This window comes from Metopolophium dirhodum, chromosome 1, assembly GCF_019925205.1.
Source record: "Metopolophium dirhodum isolate CAU chromosome 1, ASM1992520v1, whole genome shotgun sequence".
In the NCBI taxonomy this organism is placed as follows: domain Eukaryota; kingdom Metazoa; phylum Arthropoda; class Insecta; order Hemiptera; family Aphididae; genus Metopolophium; species Metopolophium dirhodum.
This window is the reverse complement of record NC_083560.1, coordinates 24150816-24168092: the sequence shown is the minus strand read 5'-3', so window position 1 is coordinate 24168092 and position 17277 is coordinate 24150816. Positions and strand designations below refer to the sequence as shown.

Below are 17277 nucleotides of genomic sequence, written 5' to 3'. Positions count from 1 at the left end.
TTATATAATTATGAAACATTAAGAACGAATTTCAATAATATAAAACTAGAGCGATGGGTTAAACCATTAAACTCATTAAATCAATGTATGCACATATTATCAACTAAAATAAAAACTATTCTTTACCCTAAATATAAATTTAAATTTGAATTTAAACCACCAGAAACCAAGGAAACAATATGTCAGAACATAATACGCCAAATAGAAAACAACCAATTTAAATGGTTACTTTACTTTTCCACATTATACTCAATTGTAATAATTTTCAACAAATAAAAATTCATACCTTAAAAATTCTACTAGCTGCCAGCACATATCCAATAATATTCAAAATACATCAAATATTTTCATATTATGTGAAATATTCGATAGAAAAACTAATAATTATATTGAATGAATTATATTGAAAAATAAAATATTATAGCGAGGCATGAAATAAAAAAACTTCCAAATTATTAGATGAAATTAAAAATTATACTTTTATGTAAACTAAGAATAGAAATTAATGCAATTCAAATGTCTTATATACAACAAAATATCTATTACAAATAAGAATAGTTTATTATATACTAATAAAAAGCCATTATTAGATCAAAATAAATATTAAGGTAAATTATAAAAGAGATATATTATTATAAGTACTTAATAATCGTATTACATAAATACAATTTAAATATAATATAGTATACAAAATAATACAAAATACAAAAAATGAAAACAAAAAAATAACATAAAACAAAAAATGAGAAATTTATATTATTAATAATCTTAATAAAATTAATTGAATCATAATAAATTACCAATAATTTTACCTACAATAATACAAAGGGAATTCATCATAAATATTTAACTTAAATTATTTGTGAAAATACTACTAGAACAATTAAACATAATATGTATATACTTAATTCTAAAGAAAATATAACATTAAAGTAGGTACCTATGAATAAAATAATCATAACTTCAACTACTATTATTAAAATCAATTACACAAATAAAAAGATTATTGGACACCAGCTTTCAAACTGAAAATCCAATCACGGTGACATCTCAGCCAGGCCAATGGTCAAGTATTCAAAGTTCCTAAAACTATCCAATAAGACGACATACCAATCAATTAGGAGATAACAATTCAATGAAATCGAAACATATGAAATTGTTACGTCCCAACCGACGTCGATATATACATCAACGCAGAAATGAAAAACGTGATGTACTAGGTATGATGAATGTTTATTAACGTAGTACAAAATTACAGTGTTATAATATATGGTGTAAAATAGTGGTGTTACGACTCTTTAAGATAGAATATAAACTGTGAGTGGTGTTACGACCTGACTCTGAATGTCCCTAACCGTCTGAAGAGCTCTTGTCCTGGGCTTCTATATATATGATTATGTCCTTTGGAGTGGGTGGTTGTAGTAGTGGCTAAGCTCGGTCATGAGACAGAGTTCGGGTCTCGTATTTGGTATGCTGGTCGACTCGTATCCTGCGTATGTGCATTGGCTTTCCAGGAAAGATACGTAAGTGACGGCACCTTCTATAGTTTAATTATTTTCTCTACGCTTTTGCAACGACCTCCGCATGTTATACTATACTAATTGCCTTATTAGTTATAGTGTCAAATATTATTAGAAACGTGCGGCGCGCTGTACATAGTTAATATATGCCTACTTAATACGTGGGTACGTAACAAAATCACAGCAGCAAGTCGACTAACACAATCCACAAACATCAACAACCAACACCACGGATTCTATACATAGTGAAGCGGATCTGAAAACCGCTTTACTAACAATCAACATCACGGATTCAACCAGAAAAGCAGCACATTCAAAATCAACCACAGTAATAACAAATATTACATCATCACCAACCACAATGTCAAGAACCAGAAACAAAAACTTGGTAGGTATAAAAATAACCCCTCCTACAATTCAAAAAAAAAGCTCCAAGGTTTTATACGAAGAAGACTGGCGCTCGGAATACTAATTTTCCTCTGGGAATTCACACGTTTCATTTTCATATACTCTACGGACACTCTTCGGATCACTTGGATTATTCGGACGGACTCATTCTCGAATCAATTATATCACGACAGCACAATGTTTTGAAGCAGTATGATACGGAGGCTGTATTCAATGAAGACAAAGCTCAATGTCCTACGTCCTCGTAAAATAATTTTAACACAACTCCATATATTAATCTCTACTTTTTTATTATTTAAAAGTTAAATTAATTAATTTATATACTAAACATCTTACTATATTGCGTTAATTTAAACACCAGGTTTTAACTTATATTGGTATATTCGTCTTAATCTTTATAAACTAAAAAACACTTGTTATTTTCATTACTGCCTATAATGTCCTCCTATATCGTTCATAATGATACCATTTTATCCAATCATAATATTTTAATATATATTTTAACAAACTAAATAAGGTATAAAGTAAATTACCAAACAATTAAAATATTTTGAATACCAATATAACAACATACAAGTAAGTAACATTTAAGATGGTAACCATACTTACAAATATAGTATATATTAAGTTGGATAGATATTGTAGACTAAAAATTGTAAGATAATAACGTGCATCGACTCACACAAAAAAGATTATATTATATACACATTATTTGCAACTAGTCGAGGAAAGTGATAAACTTTTCACACCTATACACTAATAATATAGTAGTGGAATAGAAACAAACTTATGAACTAATTATCATCTGATAGTTTATCTACAATACTTATTATATCAAATATAAATAATTATAGTAAATAATTGTTACTTTTTCTCCTCTAGATAATTGTATTACTTACAATTATTATAAAATTGATAATTGTAGGATATTACATAATATTAATACTTAAGTTAAAAAATAATTTAAAATGTTAGGATTCATAAACATTCAACAGAAATACCAACTATTAATTAAAAAAATATTAACTCAATTAAAACATTATACTCGAAAACAGATATTGACAACATTTTATCCTTTATTATTTAATTTGAGTTATTCGTATATAATTTTCCTATTCAATATTTTGAGTGGCGAATCGTATACTTATGTGACCCTTGCCCCCATATCCAATTTTTAACGTTCTATAAGACAATAAAACAAACCATGTTTGTATCATGAATTTACTTATACTCCATTCAAGTTAAGAAGGAAGCTCAGTAGCCGATTTGTGTACGGAGGAGTAGCTTTACCACACATATGGTTGACTTGGTATACCTACAACCTAACCTAACCTAACCTATCTAAAGGTAAGATTATTATCTAGACAACATCATGACCATGAGCTTTTTATTATATTTTAATTTTTAAGTGAGTAATGAGTACTTTAAAATGTACGATCAATTTACAATTTTAAAATACTCATAGCTTGCTTTAAAATTAAAATACTTAAATGTTTAAAATAAAACAAATTAAAAATGTTTAAGCCCAATATATGAACAAAAAAATAAACATAAATTAACATATAATTTTTGCGTTTAAGATTAAATGATTCACTATTAAATTTTAATTTAAACAAAAAATAATGAAAAATTTCAAAATTAATAAATTAATTATTAACATGAACAGATAATAATAATATATTATATCATTAAATTTTATCAATCTTCATTGGAAAAAAATGCCATTTTATGAAATTATATTTAGTAATTAACATCTAAGTATTTCATAATAGATAAACTGATATTTTATTAGTAAGGCATAACCGCCACAAAACATTAACCATAGGCTTTGAAATAAAATAAATGTTATTTGTTGAAAGCATGTAATCTTTCTTCATATTATAATAGTTACACACTATTTATATTTCAAGAATGGGAACTCCATGAAATATGTTCTTCATAAAACTTGATAACGATTTGTGGCCACTTTAAATGAGCCTTTTTAGCTGGGATTGATTCATATTTTTTCATTTTTCTCCACTTCATCAAAAATACCAATGTGTCATTTGAAATAGTTGCACCCATAATTTTTTCCGGAATTTTCATTTTAGGTATTTTTTTCTTCTTTTTTCTTTCATTTGCTTCTTGTCTTAGTTTTTTTTTCAAACTTGTTTATTAAATTTTTGCAATTAATATTTTCCTTGGGTTCCCAAGTATTACTTTTGTCATCGTAGCCTTTCCACTTAAGTAAGTATTCTATCTTATTATTCCTTATACGTTTATTTAAAATTCTTTCCACAGAATATTCCTCTTCTTGATCCTCTTCTACAGCAGTACCACTAGGTTCTATGTTTGCAACACTTCCTCTCTTTCTGGAACAAAAATACATTAATATGATAATATAAACTAACGGAACTGAAAAAAAATCCATGTGTTGATTAGTAAAATGTAGGTACTAATTGATAAAAATAAATAGTATTTAATACCTAAATCATAAATACAAAAAAAACATTTTTTTTGATAATATTTTAAATAAAAAAAAAGGCTAGGATTTGCCAATCTTGCCTTTAAATTGTATAAGAGATCAATTTTTAAAACTAACAGAGCTAAACTTGATCTGCTAAATGTAAAATTGACTCACTTATAAGACGGAGATAGCAAACATGTCTGAGTAGTGTCCTTTTAAGTGCATTTTGATAGAAAAAACAAAACGATTAAGTACCTATACTCAGGGGCAGATTTGGGAAATATTTTGGTGTGGAAAAATATTGTAAATAGTTCGCCTTTTAACTTCTTGATGGTTAGGAACATTTTTTATAGTTACTGATTTGTCATTGAATCGAACAAACAATGTTTTGAAATGTATTCATCTACTACCTACATACTAATAATTGGTTTATAAAATATATTATACATTGGTAATATTAATAAATAATATAGTACATCAATATCCCTAACGTAAACGCATTTCCATAATATAGTGCTATAATGAATAATTTTTTTTAACTATTATTTTGTTAATATTTAATTTAAATTTAACTGTCAGAAACTTCAAGCAAAGCTTTACTGATATTTGCAATTAAAAATGTTACTGGAGTTATAATAAACTAATATTTAAAATGCGGAAGATTGATGAAAAAAAATCCATGTGTTGGTTAGTAAAATGTAGGTACTAATTGATAAAAATAAATCTTATTTAATGCCTAAGACATAAATACAAAAGAAAACATTTTTTTTTGATAATATTTTAAATAATATTTTTTAATAGTATATTAAAACATACTACTCAAATACTTTTTAAAAGTATTTTTATACAACACTGACACTATTAATAAGCACACAAATTGTATTAGCATTCACTGTAATTGATTACAAGAAGTTGAAAAAACCGTTTCAGAAGAATCATACAAATAAATATACCTATTCGCATGATTTATCATAGTAAGCTTTGTTAATTGGTTTTTTGGAAAAACAATAGTTTATTATTATGCATTTTATTGTATCATTTAATAGTATATACCTAATGAATATTCAATACCAACCGCAGTTTTAGGATTGGTCTATAATATTTAACTGTTTCAATTTAAATTTAATTTAGGTTTTACTCAACGCATAGGTAATATTTTTATAAGTGTGCTTAAATGTTAATGGTAGAGTACTAGGGTAGTCTTACATAATATAAGACTTATTCAAATTCTTGTTACTTCCAACAATTTGAAATTTGGGGCCTATGTAGTAATATTTTGAATTTGTTTTTATTCACTATTCAAAATTGAGTATTGATATCACACTCTGAACATCAAAAACGCATTAACTAGGTAATGATATGATAATCACATAAAAAAATTATTTAATATTATTATTTATTAACAAATTACTAAAAACAATATTTTAATTGCTTAATATATTTTGTGAGGTATATATTATATCTATTCTGGGGTATTTAGATTACAGTATACACAGTACAGTGCATACTATATATTTCCATCCAAAAATATAGTAAGCACCTCCCTACGTACCCATATAAGTTGCATCCAACCACTAAATAAGCACAAGAAAGGTGTTTTTTTATTTTCTATTTCGTTATCAAAAATTGTATTTAAGTGATAAAACACTTAAAGAAAAATAGTTAAAAACAGATTATTGAATAGGGAGCAATCCATCGGGAATTCCCGGTGGGCCAATCCACCACTGAGTATTGAGTACTGGGCCACGACGGCCCGTTTGGCGACGTTACATTTATAAGTTATTTTACGTATTATATGCTTTTTTGAAACTATACCCAAGCACCAAATTCTGACTTCACCATCATTTGCAGCGTACTTAACTTCATATATTTCAAAAAAAAAAAAAAATGCAAAAAAAAGGTTTCCCGTAACCTAGAAATATACCCAACAATCGTCTCTTGGATCGCCGACCGTCCGGTGTCTGCACACAACAATATGGGTACCTAATGTATTAATTATTTTTTATTTGTTAGCAGACGTGGACGCGTGCGCGAATAGTTTGGCCGTGATAACATTGGTACGCGTATTCCGAAAAGCTCAATATTGTGCTTCTGGCTGAGCACAACTACGCAAGTTTAAAATACAAACATTGGATCATAAACAGTTGAGATTTGCGATCGGAATATCGTTTATCCACCGTATATTCCAAATGGTTTTCGATATATATCAAACGTTATTCTGTAGCCAGCATAAAATATTTGAACGATGGCGGCGGCGTCGGTTGCATCTGTGGCAGAGGGTTGGGAGGCGGCGGTGACGACGCCATTTTGAACGATGGTGTATGGGTATCGTATATAATTTTTTGATTCGATTTTGAGAAAATATACACGGGTCAATTTCCGCCTAGCTCTCGCGCGGTCTATTTCGACGATATGTGAACCGCGAGCGCAAACGATGAAACTCACGGGTAAAAACCGAGTGAACGGGAGGTGGACGGCCGTGCACGCACGTGAATATTAGTTGACACTCACCTTGAAGACATAACGAAGGAATGAATCGACCGGAAATGAATGCTCAGGGTCGGGAAATACCACTCAACCACTCGGCGGGATCCGTGAGTACGGAGGAGCGTGGCCACTGGAACGACGGCGACTGCTTCGGCTGCGATGTAATGTGGTTAGCTGTTTGGGCCGGTGAAGAGCGGACCGACGTCAGACGACGAGCGAAGAGCAACAAGTGAAACGACAGGCCCAACTATATAACAGCGACGCCTGAATGGAAGAAAATATATCGATGTCAGTGGCGATATAGTCGCGGTAGTGGTTACGCCTACGGCCCACGAACTAACCTGGTTCAGGATCGCGCCGTCCTCAAGTATGTCGTATCTATTCTTTATTAATTATTATCTATAATCTCAAATCGTGTTTATTATGATGATAAAACTAATCTAACCTTTTTAATTTTTAAAATTCCGCGCCTCGCTTGTTAGTCAAAACGTATTGTAAACCCGTTCACTTATCCAAAGTCCCTAATATTAAAAACAACTGTTTCCAATGAGGAAACCGATAAAAAAAAGTGAGATTCGGTGGTCGTTTCGATGCTCGTCCGCGCCAAAATGAAATTTCAATAATCATTTGGTGTTTTCATATATTAGGTGTCAATAAAAGGCAATAGAAAGTTTTTACACAGCATGTAAATAAGCAGCCATCAAGCGCTGGCAAGGAAAACGTATTGCGTGCTGGCAGGACACCTCAGGACATGCCGTGAGTGTTTGGCAGAAGACTGTTGCATTACTTATATTAATGTTGCATTACTTATTTTGTGAATAAAATATTATTATATTTTTTTGTATAGCTGTATGGATGGATGGAGAAACTTCAAAACCTGAACAGACGTTTGACGATACTGTAGAAATAGTTAAAGATACTAGTGCTGAAATAGATTCATAGTTGAACTTGAAATTCTTTTCTGAAAAACCAACTTCTGAAGGTAGGTAAGTATTAACAAACATTCAATGGACTCAGATAATTTTCTTCCTTTTAATATTTGTATTTTTCATTGCTGGTTTCATAGCTGAAAAAAATTTGGAAGCGATGCCTGAATGAAAAGTTTTATTAGAACTATTGAAAGATTTTCGACAAACAAAAACAAAAGTTACTTCTTTAAGAAATCTGAAATTGTTTTTAAAGTTATTGCTTAACAAAACTACTCATCAATTAACCAAATATAAGGTAATGCACTTTTTCTGGTATTTTAAGCTTAGTATTTAATCAGGCAAATATTCAAAAACTTTAGTTTATTTCCTTTTTTGTCCTCAGTAAATATAAAGTTAAGACATATTATTATGGTTTTAACAATATTTTAACTTTTGTCCCAGGCATGCATAAATTGACTTGGACATATTTTGGTGACTTAGGTTTTAATATACCCATCCACTTGAAAATCTGGAAATAAGTCTGGTTTTAGTTGACTATTTTGTAATGTTTGTAATATTTATTTACAAATTATTATTTCTTATTTTAATTTTTAATACAAATATAACTACGATGCACATTTTCACATTATGGTTTTTCCTTAGAAACGTTCTAAGCAAGGCTTTGCATTAACGAGTTAGTACGTTAATGACTAAATTACATGTTAATGAGTTATAACTAAGAGCAATTTTTGTAAATAATATTCATTTTTAAGTAGGTACCTTTAAACTAGGATAAAAAAAACCAATTTTTTTGCATTTTAAAATGTACAATTATGCAAAAAGTATCAATTCCATTAGTTTTATTGCAACAGCACCTACGTTTTGGATTTACACCCATCATATTATCTTGTGTTCACACATCAGAACCCCAAATAATGTCTTACATTTTTTCTCAGTTGTAGAGAATCAAGAAGTAAACAGCTTTAATGATCTATCAAATTGACCAACAATAACTCCTTATTTTGAACAACTTAAATAAAGCAATTTAAATTTAAACAAAAACAATTTGATCTTTAAATGCATTTTGTGTGGACCAAAAGAAAAACGAATTTCTATTTCTAAATCATCAAATTTAAATCTTAGAACACATATCAAATTCTGTATCTCTATTTGTAAATACTCATTTATGTCTGTATTCTATTTTAAAACTGTTTCAAAACATAGTCATAGATGTTCATATTTTTATTTGTTCATACATTGTGCAGTAACTAAAATTTATGATTTATGATCTTAAACAATTCGTCAACATGTTAAAGAAGAATAATTATTATATTGTAATGCTTATATTTTATTAATCATTTGTAATGATTATTGTTGTTTATATATAAAAATTAACAAGTTTTAAAATAATCTCTAGGTACATTCTCGTACATAATATAATATAATATATTTATAATTTTTTTTTCAGATTGAGCACTCAAATGATTTGACAGAATTTAACAATTGTGTGAAAAAGAGACGAAAAGATTTTACATAAATATCTCATATACAACTGAAATAAAGCAAACTTGGTAAAGTTCAACCAACAAATAGTTAGATCAAACAAGTTTGATAAGGCTAATTTAAAATATATAATTGATACAGTGGCACGTATTACATTCATTGAGCATTTGTAAAATAATGCCAAGTTACATCAAAAAAAGTGCCCGTATCACGAAGAAACTTAATTCGTTATGTTGAACATTTATACAATAAAATGATAAATTAAATCTTCAGTGAATTAGATACAATTAAATATGTATTTATATGCTGGAGCATATTCCACAAGTAAATATTTTAGACATTTTGTATCTGTTAAATTTTCCTATTTCATATAATATTATGTTAAGTTATTATCTTTTATTATTTAAGATCATATATAGGATTTACTATCCATTGGATTAATCCTCAAACGTTGGAAAGATGTTCGAAAGGACTCTCATGTAGACATATGAAAGGAAGACACACATTAGACAATATTGCTGAATCTATATACAAAGTACTCAACAAATTTAAAATTCAGAATAAAATAACATTAAAAGTTACAGACAATGCAGCAAATTTGTCAAAAGTTTTAGGTAATTGTGATTATGATTATTATTTTTAGATTATTAAATATTTAAACAATTAACATTTATTTATATAGAAAAGCTGCAAATTTTTATTGAGCACTAAATATATTTATAACCTATAAATTATAAATTAAAACAATAATTATTCTAATTATATTTAAGCAAAAAAAATATTTTTATTTTCTAGAGTATACAGTTATGATGATGATTGGTGTAACTGAAGAAAATGAAGTCTCTGTAGAAAGAACAAATACTCTTGAAAGTGAACCACCATCTGTTGATAATTTCTTAAGAATATTGTTACCCACTCATCAACACACAACAACAACAACAATGCACACACAATGAATTTAATTGCTTCAATTGATATCAAAGATGCTGAAAAAAAACCTTGTAAATAACACAATCAGTAAGAAAGTATTCAAAAGTGCCAAGCAATTTTTAACAAACAAAATTAGTCTACTTTAAGTGCAGATATCGTAAAATATCTTCTTGGTCGTTATCTCATCACACCTAATCACAAGGTATTTTCTAATTATTTTTCTAATATTTTGCATTAAAAAAAAAATAATTATTAATAAATAATAATATCATATGTTTTATGTTTAGATGGAATTCATAATATGATGCTATAAAATCCATTGTTGCAACGGCCTACTATTTCAAGACTTCAGGAAGTCTCATTTTTAGAAGAATGCTGCAATGTAAATTTTATGCATATATACGCATATTTAATAATTATTTCCTAATATGTTTAAAATATATTCTAAAAATTATCTTATATTTTAGGTCATGAAACCTGTATCTAGAGCTTTAGACATATTGCAGGGTGATAAAAATATATTGGGATATTTGCTCCCTACTATTAATTCAATACATAAATCGTTAAACAATATGAAAAATATAGTTTTTTGCAAACAATTGGTAATTGCTTTTAAGAGAGGATTAATTAAAAGGTAATACATTTTTTTGATTTAATTGATAAGTTATTTAAATAGCAAACATTAAAATTTTTAGAACATGAATTACTTGAATTCTAATATGTTTTCATTTTTTAACACTGATTAGTAACACATTATACAAATATTAATAATATTACTATATCATACAATTTTAAACTAAAATTTTTAAAGCCTTAAAGGTTGATGGTGACTAAATATTTTTGTTCTATTGATTTGTTAAAGTGTGTTTGGAGATGTAGTGAAAATTATTGATATACCTGAATTTTTTTGTAAATTTGATGGTTTAGCTTAAACCTTATAGTTGAGTATGTAATTCCAAATCGGTATTAATAATGTTTTTAAAAGATTAAATTGTTTTTAAGATTGATATTTGATTATTTTATTTAATAAATATTAGAGGTTTCTGTGTCTTTAGTTGAGTTGTTTGAATAGTATGAATTGAACATGGTTCAAAAAAAATAACTGTTTACAATGATAAAAAAAAGTAATAATAATATAAAAAAAATGATAAAATAATATAACGTGATAAAAATAATTTTAGGTAACTTAATTGTAATTTAAATATAAAAATTTTAAGTAACGAGTAATGTAATTACATTTCATAATAAAAGTATGTTGTAATATAAATATTGCATCGTCAGTGATCCAAAAATTTGATGATTCCAATAATTCGTAGTCAATTGGAACAGTAAAAATTAAATAGTATTTTGTTCTAATAATATAAATTGTACAATAGTCCGTTCTATTTACTAATGGTTGTTTATTGCTACAAATGTAAACTGTAGACTGTATACTGTAATGTAAATGTAGACATATCTGGTTGTAACCTGTGTCGTATATATTATTGAATAGTTCTGTTAAGCGTGTAAAGCAGGTGGAATTGGTGAAGGTGTTCATTAATTCTGTCGGCAACTCATGGACCCTCTGCTTTCCTGTTTATTGATTTGTTTAACCTAGTTATAGGAATATTTTATTTAAACAAAATTATAATTATTATATATTATATTGTATTATTATTATTAAAATATAGCTATTTACAGGTTACATCATACAACACATCTAATAAAACATATATGTCTAACTACCATAGATATGAAGATGAAAAACTTTACGACAAGCGGGTACCAGAAAGAGAATTATGGTTCCTTATAATAACTTCTCAAATTGAAACTGGTATGCCGTATATGTTGTAGAAAGATGCATGTAATGCTAAAAGCAATCAGAAAAAACTTGGTACAATTAAATGTAGCAATCTTTATACCTAAGTCATTCAGTACGTTTTGGAAGAAGAGATCAACAACTATCATATTTTTATTATCATTAAATATTATACTAGATACACATTATTCTTATTTATGTTGTATATTTTATTTGATAAGTAGCAGTATATAATCTAGCTTCAAATGCGGTAAATATATTTGTAAAACCCAATGGAGAATATGATTTTGAAAAGTTTTTAAAAATTACCAAAATCGTCAAAAGAAATTTGATTTGAGTTATAGATGTAAACTTTTATCCTGTCATAGAAATAATTCAATTTATTAAATTAAAACATAATATTATATAATATTATTTATTTTATTGTATATCAAATTCTAATTAATTATGCTCAAAACATCTCTAATTATTATTTTTTGTTTGGTATTTAAAGTGTATTAGATTTGTGCCAGTTAAATATAGAATTAATATGCAGTTTATTTTCAATGCATTTTTCTATGTAACTTAAGTTACTTACTAAAAAAATATTACAATGAATTAACGATCTGTAGTTTTTTAATAATATTGTTTTACTTTCAATCGCACACTAACTAGTTGTAAATCTCATCTGTGGTGGCTCGTGTGGTTCACCTTGACTGGGTTACAATTCACAAATATTTTACCCTATCATAATTCATAACTATACTGATAACATAATGTTTGATATTTGTTGTTGTAATGTTCATTTTTCATCAGTATCATTCAACAATATTGTTCCATGTTATAATAACGGATGGCCATAAGATGCTCATAAATGTATGTAATTCACATCACCACGTGATTCGTCCTAACAATTTTATTCACATGCAGTTGATCGTGGTACAGTGAGCCAGTGACGGTAGTCCAATCTCTAAATAGGTACCTACCTAAATGAATAATCAATAGATGACAAGTCAGTATAGAATATATTTCCCATGATTGTCAGTTATACGACAGATATTGACAACATTTTATCCTTTAATATTTAATTTGAGTTCTTCGTATATAATTTTCCTATTCAATATTTTGAGTGACCAATCGTATGCTTATGTGGCCCTTGCCCCCATACCCAATTTTTAATGTTCTATAAAACAAACCATGTTGGCACCGTGCATTCTCCTATACATTAATGTTAAGAAAGAAGCTTGGCGGCCAATTTTTTCACAGATGAGTGGCACAGATGGTTGTCTTGGTAGGAGTGACAAACAGGTGTTGCCCGACTAAAAGACTAATACTGGTCGCCATTGATGTTCCTTTACATGACTGAAGTATAGATTCTTTACAATAACTCGTACACAGGTTTTTTAATTTTGTCCATTTAATGAACTTTCAAAACATACATTTAAGGGTTTATAAATAAATAAATAATTCTGCATTTTTTTTTTTAGATACAGAAGTCTCAAAAAATTAAATATTTATCTTGCCTCTTGAATAGATTTTATGTAGTATTTGAGGTTTAAACTTGAAAAAAAGTTTAATGTATTTTTTCCCCTGGAGATTCAATTGTTATCTATATAATATCATTAAATTTTTTCAATATTAAATAGAAAAAAAAATAATTCCAGTTAATGAAATTTTATATAGTTACTAACATTGAAGTGTTTTATAATAGATAATCTGATATTTTCATTTGTAAGGCATAACTGCCACATATAATCAACACATTAAATAATTGATAACATTTACCATAGGATTTGATAAAAAAAAAAAATTTTATTTTTTGAGCACATGTAATCTTTATTCACATTATAATAGTCAAACACCATTTTATATTTCAAGATTCATATTTCAAATCTTTCTTCATAGAACTGAATAACAATTTGAGGCCACTTTAAATTAGCCTCTTTAGCTGGGATTAAATCGAGTTCTTTTACTCCTCTCCACTTCATTAAAAATATCAATTGGCCACTAGCATCAGTTGCACCCATAATTCTTTCTGGAATTTTCATAATTGGTAATTCGTCATTGTCCGTGTCATAATTGTCAATTACATTGTTCTTTTTATTCCTGATCTTACGATGACCTTTTAATAACCCAACAGTTTTAACCATTGAAGTTGAAAGTGTACGTTTATAGCCACTGCCACCACGCCCAACTTTTTCCGTTCTTTTTCTTTCCGTTTCTTCGTACTCGTTTATTAAGTCTTTGCAATCAAGATTTTCGAGGGGTTCCCAAGTATTATGATGATGATTGTAGCCATCCCATTTAAGTAAATATTCTATTTGATTGTTTCTTGTACGTTTATCTAAAACTTTTTCCACAGAATATTCCTCTTCTGCAGCAGTACCACTAGGTTCTATGTTTGCAACGGCTTCTCTAGTTCTGGAACAAAAATACATTAATATGTTAATGATAATAAATCAAAAGAGATATATAATTTATTTTAAATAACTTGGAAAAATGATGACACCAAAAAACATCACGTAAATTGTTATCCATAGGACATTACTTTAAGTATGTCAGCAAATAAGCATTATTTCAAATAAACACTGAAATTATGGGTATATCATATTTTTTATTTTTTATTGAAGAGGACGCTACACAGACATTTGTTGTCTCCGATCTACAAGCTTGTAACAATCCGAATCTTACGCCCAGCAGATCACAATTAGCTCCGTTAGTTCAAAAATTAAGGTTAATTGACCTCTTATACAGTTTAGAGGTAAGATTATTATCTAGGGCATCTCATAATCCTTTTATCATATTTTAATTTTGAAGCAAGATATGAGTATTTTAAGATAAACAAACAATTTACAGTTTTATAATACTGATTAATCTCTTTAAAATTAAAATATAAAGGTAAAACTGGCTTCTCCTAGGCTTTTTGTTATATTTTAATTTAGGTAAATTCCCTCTAATTTTTAAACTAACGGAGCTAAACTTGATCTGCTAAATGTAAAATTTGCGCACTTTTATGAGACAACAAATTTATTATACATTGTTAAAATTAACAAATGATATAGTACAACAAATCCCAAACGTAAACAATTTTCCATAATATAGTGCTACACCTAATGATGAAGAAAATGAAAGTTAATCATCATACCTATTATTGTATCATTAAATATTATACATCTAATGAATATTCAGTACCTTCCACGGTTTTAAGATTGATTTAAATATTTAAAAGTTTCAATATAGGAACTTAATTAAATTTAAGCTTTACTCAACAAATAGGTTATATTATGTTTAAAGTGTGCTTAAATTTTAGTGATAGAGTACTAGGGTAGTATTACATAATATAAGACTTATTCAAATCCTTGTTTGTTCCAACAATTTAAAATTTGGGGTTGTAATATTTTGTATTTTTTTTTTTTAACTATTCAAAATTAAGTATTGGTATCACAAAAATATAATTGCTAGTGGGCAATCCTATGTGAAAACTCCCGAAATCCTGGTGGGCCGATCCACTCTTGAGTATAAACCACGTGCGAAAAAATATGAACCACAGAAAATATTACGTTCAATTACTAACAAAAAATAAATATTATTCCAAGTTAAATAATACTTTGATTGATTTACATATAATTGTTTGTTATTTAAATAGTTAATAATTTGCAAGTATGCTTGTATTGAAAAAATAAAATAAAAATGAAGTTAAACCTTAAAATGAAAATCATACATTCCAAGTAAAATATTGCTTTTACGACACCATTTTAGTTGCATAATATGATTGTTTGTTATTTAAATAGTTAATAATAAAAGATAGCAGCACCACACTACTAGTAGGTAACACGAAAACGAATGAAAATACATTCATAATATTGAAAAACCACAATTATTTAATTTATTGTTTAATTGACTTCAACCTTTATTCAAAACAATCGTCTTTTGGATCGCCGACAGTCCGCACACAACATTATAGGTAATGTATTTATTTTTTATTTGTAAGCGAACGCGGGGATGCGTGCGCGCGAACAGTTTGACGGCGGTAACGTACGCGTATTCTCATATTCTCAATATTGTTTTTCGGGCTGTGCGCAAACTACGTAGGTGTAAGATACAAACATTAGACCATAAACAGTTGATATCCACCGTATATTCCAACTGGTTTTCGTAATTTTTCAAATGTTATTCCGTAACCAGCATATAATATTTGGACGATGGCGGCGGCGTCAGTTGCTTTTGCGGTGAAGGGGAAGGGTGAGGTGTATCTGAGCGTTTGTGTATGGGTCACGTTTTTAATGTTTTCATTAGATTTCGCGAAAATGTACTCTCGATGATATGGAAACAGTGAGCGCAAACGATGAAATCCGCTTTTAAAAACCGTGTACGCGCGTGAATATTAGTTGACACTCACCTTGAAAACATATCGAAGGAATGAATCGACCGGAAACAAATGCTCAGCGTCGGGAAAATACCTTTCAACCACTCGGCGGGATTCGTAAGGACAGAGGTGCGTAGCCACAGGAACGACGGCGACTGCTTCGGCTGCGTTTTAATGTGGTTAGCTGTTTGGTACTGTTGAGGAGTGGTGATGAGCGGACAGACAACAGACGACGAGCGAGGAGCAATAAGTGAAACGACAGACCCAACAATGGAACAGCGACGCCCGAATGGAAGAAAATAAATCGACAACAGTCGTCATGGTCGACATGATAGCGGTAGTGGTTACGTTTACGAACTAAGACGTTGTATATTATACCGTACATAGTAATACGGTGTCTTAGGGGCGATTTGTTTACATCATGTTATCATGTTATCAAAAAAAAAAAATATTTTAAATTTCCAACTCAAAATAACTTGCACACTTTACGTATTTTGACAATATCTGAAGTTTAAATACTTATAAAAAAATTGTGATTATGGATTTTAAATACTTTTCAAATAATATCATTGTAACAATATATTGAGAGCCTTGTATTAAATTTTCAGCCATTTTACCAAACAAATAAAATTTTATTGACATTCACAGAAAAAAGAAACCTATTGAACAATTTTATTTTTGTGTTTTTTTAATATATTTAGATTTCTTTAAGTATAACTTTAATCCAAAGTTATTAAAATTGAAAACCATTGCTAAACATCTATTATTTTACATGCCTTTGGGAATTTGTCATAATTATATATAAAAAACAGCTAAATATTCAAAAATATCAAAAGCTTATAAAGTTCAATTAATAGGTAATCGATTTTGTAATCGTGATTGGAAACTCAGAAATCACACCGCCAAACCGATTTGACTTCGCTACCTACTCT

The 17277-nt window shown here is 28.4% G+C and overlaps 1 protein-coding gene and 2 pseudogenes across 1 annotated transcript; 1 reads left to right on the top strand and 2 right to left on the bottom strand.

Annotated features, from left to right (window-relative positions):
- Nucleotides 1–3657: 3657 nt before the first annotated feature.
- LOC132937072 (chromobox protein homolog 1-like) lies at nucleotides 3658–7162 on the bottom strand (annotated as a pseudogene).
- Nucleotides 7163–9565: 2403 nt separating this feature from the next.
- Nucleotides 9566–10840, top strand: LOC132934774 (uncharacterized; annotated as a pseudogene).
- Nucleotides 10841–13859: 3019 nt separating this feature from the next.
- LOC132934765 (chromobox protein homolog 5-like) lies at nucleotides 13860–16639 on the bottom strand. The gene is made up of 2 exons (XM_061001107.1): nucleotides 16379–16639; nucleotides 13860–14400 (listed from the first exon to the last, which is right to left on the bottom strand). The coding sequence occupies exons 1-2, from the start codon at nucleotides 16387–16389 to the stop codon at nucleotides 13860–13862; spliced, it is 552 nt and encodes a 183-aa protein (XP_060857090.1). The 5' UTR covers nucleotides 16390–16639.
- Between the last annotated feature and the right edge of the window lie 638 nt (nucleotides 16640–17277).